Source organism: Cuculus canorus, chromosome 8 (genome assembly GCF_017976375.1).
Source record: "Cuculus canorus isolate bCucCan1 chromosome 8, bCucCan1.pri, whole genome shotgun sequence".
Lineage (NCBI taxonomy): Eukaryota > Metazoa > Chordata > Aves > Cuculiformes > Cuculidae > Cuculus > Cuculus canorus.
The window spans coordinates 32600825-32608753 of NC_071408.1; the positions used below are offsets into that span (position 1 = coordinate 32600825).

General features: G+C 51.4%; 1 protein-coding gene across 1 annotated transcript in view; it reads right to left on the bottom strand.

Annotated features, from left to right (window-relative positions):
* COL24A1 (collagen type XXIV alpha 1 chain) overlaps window positions 1–7603 on the bottom strand; it is a 115489-nt gene extending 107886 nt beyond the window's left edge. The window contains exons 1-2 of the mRNA XM_054073376.1: window positions 7305–7603; window positions 755–816 (exon numbers count right to left, since the gene is read on the bottom strand). Coding sequence (XP_053929351.1) covers window positions 755–816; window positions 7305–7360 — 118 coding nt within the window. The 5' untranslated portion in view covers window positions 7361–7603. The remainder of the gene's footprint in view (window positions 1–754; window positions 817–7304) is intronic.
* Window positions 7604–7929: the final 326 nt, after the last annotated feature.

Genomic DNA, 7929 nt, shown 5'->3' on the forward strand with positions numbered 1-7929 from the left:
CTCTCATGAATGAGTCCTGTCTTAACCACGTAACCCAGTGGTTTGTATTCAGCTGAATATTTGTAGCTTACACACTTCCCAGCCAAGGATGACCCAGTTCTTGCTTCACCTGTACAGTGAAGGAACACAGCAGAGAACTGATGCTGATAAGAAATTCCTAAGTGGCTTGTTAGCCTCCAGCACCGCGGGATGCTGGTATTCCCACCGCAGCCGAGCGCAGGCTGCACAGCTGGTGCAGTTGTAACAGCTGGCAGATTAAAAAAAAAAAGAAACTAAAAACAAGACAACCCTATTTCCTCACCACCATCTGCATCTGAATGCGAAACCAAATGAATACACAATTTCACTTTTTTGCGTTAACGATACCAGCCCAGACTAAGCCTTCATTCTCCACAGTTGTTGCCTGCACAGCCCTAAGTGCAAAGGTAACTCAGTCATAGCTTCCCACCCCCAAGGACACCCACTTGCAGGGAAGACACAATCAAAGCCTTTTCACTGTACAAAGCTTCTCTTTTATGAAGAGCTTGCTTAAATATGTAAGCAATTTCATAGACAGAAAATCTGAGTAATTCTTAAAAGGTCATCTTTTCCAAACTGGTTGCTTTAAACTTTCACTCTCATTATGCTGTAGTTGGTATTTTCTTCAAGTCACCATTGAGGAACCCAAGTTCACTGGGAACAACAGCCATTGACTCTTTTCATCTGGTAACACATTAAACCAATGTCCTGATATGAAAACAAAAAGCATTCTCACCTTGTTTGGGTACTTGCGCAACGCCCACAGCTACACATACTGCAACAAAAAGAAGAGTTTTCCTAAAAGGGAAAGAAAGAAAAGAACACGTGAGAAAATAGCTGAAGTTTCAGAGCTCCAAGGAAACAGTACCTGAAGGGGGCCTACAAGAAGGCCGGGGAAGGACTGTTCGCAAAGGCTTGCGGTGATAGGATTAGAGGCAATGGGTGTAAACTGGAGAGGGGCAGATTTAGACTGGACACGAGAAGGAATTTCTTCACCATGAGGGTGGTGAGGCACTGGAACAGGTTGTCCAGGGAAGCTGTGGCTGCCCCATCCCTGGAGGGGTTCCAGGCCAGGTTGGATGGGGCTTGGAGCCCCTGATCCAGTGGGAGGTGTCCCTGACCACAGCAGGGGGCTTGGAACTAGATGATCTTTAAGGTCCCTTCCAACCCAAAGTATTCTATGATTCTATAATTCAACATCCAAAGTTAGGGACAGGATAACATTGACTTCAGTAAGTCCTGGAACAAAGCCATCACACTGTACGACTTTCCACTGATGCCGAGAAGGCACTTTATATGAAGATCAAGGATTATATCAGCACTCATATTTAGTACGTATATTTTACAATGGCTTGTATTAATAGAATAACTCCATCTGGTTTGTATTTTCTTGCAGCAACCTTCAAGTACGAGTGCTGCTATGGAGTAAATTCTTCCTGAAAAGAAAAAACACGTTACTGCGAAGAAACTATGAAACAAGTGAGAAGCTCATGTCTGTGCAGATCACTGGATACTTTGGACCTGATATCAGTCTGATCACTGTATCACATCATTTTAACATAAGTGAAAATGCTGTGTAACTTTTGTTCCTGTAAAATGTTGCCAGGTTACAAACAAGCCAAGCTCATCACAAAGTAAAAAATCCCGTTATATTTTGACTTTAAACTTCATGCTTAGATAGAAGAATGCAATACTGGTCGGTATCACAGGCTCACCCATTGCAGGTTGACAACTAAAGCAAAATCTGAGCATGTAATCTATGAAAAGTGTGTGATGTTGGGCAAAGAATACATTTGCACCATGGTGAAAAACCGTTTTTTTACTCTATTATCATATTAACCAGATTAGCATCTAATCACACTCTTATCCATGACTAAATCTTTCCATAAATGAGAAAAACATTTCCTGTTGGACATCCAGGCACAGAAACAGATGTGTATAACAACAATCATAACCTCGATCTATTTAGTTCTAAGAAGAAATATTTCTAAAAGATCAGAAACACCGATCTGATACTGGTTACTCAACTCACATTCAAGCCTCAACCCAACCCTATGGCTCATTGACATACGTAAACTCATTAATCATTCATAATACTGAAGTTTAGACTGATAAAATGCTAAAATCGCTTGCTGGACCACACCACAGAGCACTCGAGGAAGGGCTCTTGGTCAGAGAGTGCAGGGATAGGACAAGAGGAAATGGTTTTAAGCTGAAAGAGGGGAAATTTAGATGAGATCCTAGGAAGGAATTTTTCCATATGAGGGTAGGGAGGCCCTGGCCCAGAGTGCCCAGAGCAGTGGTGGCTGCCCCAACCCTGGAGGGGTTCCAGGCCAGGTTGGATGGGGCTTGGAGCAACCTGATCCAGGGGAAGGTGCCCCTGCACATGGCATTTCTTCACAAGATCTCATCTCTATCTCCCCCTCACCCTATCCCTGCACACCATGGTCAAGAGGAGCTTTCCTAGAGTCCCTCTCAGTCCTGGAAACCACTCTAAGGTCTCCCTGGAGCCTTCTCTTTTCCAGACCGAACAGCCCCAACTCTCTCAGCTTCTCCTAGTATGGGAGGTGCTCCAGCCCTCGGATCAGCATCATTGCTTCCTCTGGACTCGCCCTAACAGATCTATGATCTATCCCAAAGAGCCTCCTGCAGCGTTCTCCAAAACGCCTGCTCAAAGATTTCAAAGCAAAGAAGTGAGCTGAGTCTTGGATAAATAAAGAGTCCATTGGTCACACACCTCCACGTGGATTTGCATATTGAGAGCTTAAGTTTTAGCAATCAGAACAAATACAAGACTTAAGGACTGACATGGCATCACACTGGGCATGCTTTGCCATTGGCAGTTGCCTCTGTAAACCTGGTAATACATTGCGGTTATGTGACGGATATTCAGAAACGCACATCATTGCTCCAGTTCTGATCACAGAAAGGAAGTGGGGTGGAAACTACACCTTACAAATCCCAACGTGCTTGTAGTGGCACGCATTTTAATTAACCACATCAGTCCCCAGCTACTCCTCTCTTCCTCTCCTGCTGCAGCCAGGAAACTTCTACTGGAGCAGTTCTGCCACTCCTGCAACAAACTTAATATCGATAGTTATACAAACAGCAGGTCACCTACGGGGCACTCACTTCTTCTATTATTTCACCTCGGAAAAGCAAAATTCAAGTTTATAGTTTCTATGTCACACAATGCATCACCTTTCGATCCAATTAGAAGTTCAGCAGCAGGCGATAGCTGTGTTAATAAATATTCATGCATTGCACTGTATCAGCTAAAACTCAGGACAACTCGCTATCGATTTGATTTTCATAGGTGCAAAACAAATTTGCAATTAAAACCAGCATAAGACATATTAGTTCACTCCAAGGTCAGGTTGCTCGAAGAGCCCCAGAGGTCAAAACGCACAGATGACTCCTCTTAACGTCGCAACAGCCTCTTCCAAAACATCAGCCAGGGACAAGCTGTGTGTCAGGTATCTGCCTCTGCCACCTCCCAGAGAACGTTGTAGGAAGGCAAGAAATTCCACAATGCTCCCAGGGCTGTAAATCACCCAGACATAACTGGATATACAGAGGTAAAGGCAAACGTCTGCGTAGCTAACGTCAAGAAAAGATGAGTGATCAGCTAAGAGAAAAAACAGACCAAAGATATCATCGGGCTGGAGAAGTTAGGCTTCCTCCTACCATTTTCCACAAGTTATTGTAAGTGAAACCATGTGCAATCTAAAGTGAAGTCGTACAAGGCAGCCCTCCACGGCCAAAGATGAAAAACTTAAGTTCTCCCTTTCTAGGAGAATCCGTTTGTGCAAACCCTCCCTTCTCAGTCAAGATCACTACTCTTTGCACTTGCAGCTTCTAAGCCGCTCCACACAAGCCCAGCGCTCCAGCCCCTTCCCCAGCTCTGTTCCCCTTCTCTGGACGTACTCCAGCACCTCAATATCTTTCTTGTAATGAAGGACCCAAAACTGAACGCAGGATTCGAGGTGTGGCTTCACCCGCCACATTTTGTATGCATTTTTTATCATTTTAAACGTCATTCTTCGACCATTCTACAACTCGGTTCTTGCAAGAGACAAAGGTAACACAAGGCTGTTTGTGTGTTAAAAATTAACATCCCATCAACAAGTTTGGTGAGAGATTTGGACTCACGCGGCTGTAGGAGTTTTATTTCTTTAAATACGAGACACTCCTAAACAGATAATGGGTCTGATCTCATAGCATTCCACAAACAGGTGGTCTAGGTTGCAAGGGATTGACCGGTTCATCGTCTGCTAAGGAAACCTGATCCTTTTGCAAGGAATTCTGGTTTGTTAGCACAGGCAAGCAACCAGGTCAAATAAATTAAGTAAATCAGATAAATTCTGTCCATTGGAATCACATAGGTAGATATTCTGAAGCCACCTCAGATTTTGAGCTCAGGTAAGCTGCAGCTGCGCTACCGAACTCCTTTACTATAATTCAACTCATGTTTGTCTACCACCAATATCTCATTACAGAGCTCAAATTAAACCTTTCTTGAAGTTGCACTTGCGTGGTTCTCAAACAAGTGCCCCAAAAGCAGCCATTCAACACCCAGATCTGGGAATCCCACCTCCAGGCAGCCACGGAACTGCTCGTAAGCATCCAAGCACACCCAAATTACACACCAGGCACGCTTCAGCAGTACAATCCTTCCTACAACACAAACCAAATCCTTCGCTGGCTCGCTCGGAGCTCCCAGTAAACTCAATTTAAGCCCAGCTAGAATAAAGTAAGCACTTCACAAAAGAGAGACACATCCCGGTGACCTCTATAATATCTTTACAACTCTCAGAACGTCACAATCATCTCAGCTCGGCTGCTTTTAAACCAGCGATAGGGGAGAGCCGTGCCCTTACACTGCAGACGAATGCACAGTGTTGCAGAAGCATCAAAATACAGAGCACCTCCTCTGTTTTGTGACGTTATTAAGAGAGAAGCTTCTGCTCTTAAGTGTAAATTGTGCAGGTTTTGGTTGTTTGCTGTGTTTTAAGAGCTGGGTACGAAGAGGGAGGATGAGCAGCTGGTTACCTGTGGGCACAAGGGCATCCTCTGCCCCAGGATCCCTGTTCCACCCGCAGGGAATGAGGGTGCACTGGCTCTCAGGTCAGGACACCCCAATCCCCAAGGTGAGGGGGTCACACCACCACCCAGCCTGGGCTCCCCAAAGCTGGGCTGACACAAGGGTGCTGGACAGGACTGGGAACAGCCAAGAAGGAGAGAATCATAGAAGGGTTTGGGTTGGAAGGGACCTCAAAGCCCATCCAGTCCCACCTCCTGCCATGAGCAGGGACACCTCCCACTGGATCAGGGGCTCCAAGCTCCATCCAACCTGGCCTGGAACCCCTCCAGGGATGGGGCAGCCAGTGTCTGGGCCAGTGTCTCCTCACCCTCATGGTGAAGAATTTCTTCCTAACGTCTAATGCAGATATTCCCCCTTCAAATTTAAAGCCATTCCCCCTCGTCTGTGCCCTTGGAAAAGCCCCTCCCCAGCTGTCCTGTATGGGACACGGGAGAGCCCACCCAAGGGGGATGCCATGGGGGGACACACACGCGACGCAGCCCAGCTTGGGGGGCGTTGGTTGCAGGGAATGGGACAGCCCGCCCGGGGGTCGTTGGTGTTGGGGGCTGGAGGGTGACACGGGGACGGGACAGCCCACTCGGGGGGTCATCGAGGTAGGGAGGTGGTGGTGGGACAGGACAGCCGGGGGGTCATCAGGGTCGGGGAGGAACCACACACAGGCACTCGAGGGAGGGATGTCATTGGAGTGGGGGAAACATCTATGGCGGTTGTTGAGGGAGAGACAGCCCACCCAAAGTGGGTGTCCTTCGGGGGAGGCGATGGTGACACAGAACAGCCTGGGGGTGGTCAGAGTGGGAGACATGGGGACAACGCACCTGGGGGGTCATCGGTTTGGGGATGGGGGGCATGAGACAGCCCAGCCAGGAGGTCCACAGTTTGGGGGAGACATGGGGACAGCCCAGACGGAGGGCATCAGGCAGAGTTGTGGGGGACACAGGGATAACCTAGATGGGGTCATCAGGGGGGTCCATGGGGAACATGGGGACAGCCCAGATGGGGTTTGTTGGGGACATGGGGACAGCCCAGATGGGGGTCACTGGGGACATGGGGACAGCCCAGATGGGGGTCATCAAGGGGGGTTGTGGGGTACATGGGGACAGCCCAGCCACGGGTCATCAGGGAGGGTTGTGGGGGACACAGGGACACCCCATATGGGGGTCAATGTGGATGTTGTAGGGGATATGAAGACAGCTTAGACGGGGGTCATCAAAGAAGGTTGTGGGGAACATGAGGACACCCCAGCCAAGGGACACGGAGAAAGGCCAGATGGAGTCATCGAAGAGGGTTGTTGGGGGACACGGAGACAACTCAGATGGGGGATGTGTGGGACAGGGAGACAGCCCAGACGGGGGTCATTGAGGAGGATTGTGGGGAACATGGGTACAGCCCAGACGGGGGTCATTGAGGAGGGTTGTGGGGGACACAGAGACAGCCCAGACGGGGGTCACCGAGGAGGGTCGTTGGGGACACGGGGACAGCCCCGACGGGGGTCACTGAGGAGGGTCGTTGGGGACACAGAGACAGCCCAGACAGGGGTCACCAAGGAGGGTCGCGGGGGACACAGAGACAGCCCAGACAGGGGTCACCAAGGAGGGTCGCGGGGGACACGGGGACAGCCCAGACAGGGGTCACCAAGGAGGGTCGCGGGGGAGACAGAGACAGCCCAGACGGGGGTCACTGAGGAGGGTCGTGGGGGACACAGAGACAGCCCAGACAGGGGTCACCAAGGAGGGTCGCGGGGGACACAGAGACAGCCCAGACGGGGGTCACTGAGGAGGGTCGTGGGGGACACAGGGACAGCCCAGACAGGGGTCACTGAGGAGGGTCGTGGGGGACACAGAGACAGCCCAGACGGGGGTCACTGAGGAGGGTCGTGGGGGACACAGAGACAGCCCAGACAGGGGTCACCAAGGAGGGTCGCGGGGGACACAGAGACAGCCCAGACGGGGGTCACTGAGGAGGGTCGTGGGGGACACAGAGACAGCCCAGACAGGGGTCATTGAGGAGGGTCGTGGGGGACACAGAGACAGCCCAGACGGGGGTCACTGAGGAGGGTCGTTGGGGACACGGGGACAGCCCCGACGGGGGTCACTGAGGAGGGTCGTTGGGGACACGGGGACAGCCCCGACGGGGCCGTCGCGGTGCGGCGCGGGCGAGCGGCGCGTCCCCATCACGCACTTACGTTTGCCGGTCGGGAGAGCCGCGTCCTCGCCTTGTCCTGTGGGCTCCCAACTGCATTTGGCTGCATTTGCCCGGGAGAGCCGAGGGAGAGCGGCGGGGTCAGGTGCTGCCCATGAGCGCCGCGAGGTGGCCCCGAGCCGCGGGGGGGGCGCAGCCCGCGGGGTCCCCGCTGCAGCCGCCCCGGCACCGGCACAGCCGCGGTGTTAAATTACAGCTGCTCGGAGATTACATCAGCAAAACGCGGCCCCGGGGAGGGCCGGAGCGCCGCCGAACATCCCCGGTGCTGCCCGGGCCCGGGGGGGGGGGAGAGGGGGGGGAAAGGCACGGAGAGAACCGGCGCCGCGGTGATGGGCACCGCCGGGAGAGGCGGGGAAACAGGTGAGGGGGGGGGAAAAAGGGGGGGGAAGGGGAAAGGGGGATTGAAGAGGAAGAAAGGAGAGGGGAGAGAGGGATAAAGGAGGAAAAAAGGAGAGGGGAAAGAGCTGAAAGAGGAAGAAAGGAGGGGGAAAGAGGGATAAAGGAGGAAAAAAGAAGGGAAAGAGGGATAGAAGAGGAAAAGAAGCAGAGAGGGAAAAGAGGGCTGAAAGAGGAAGAAAGGAGAGAGGAAAGAAGGATAAAGGAGGAAA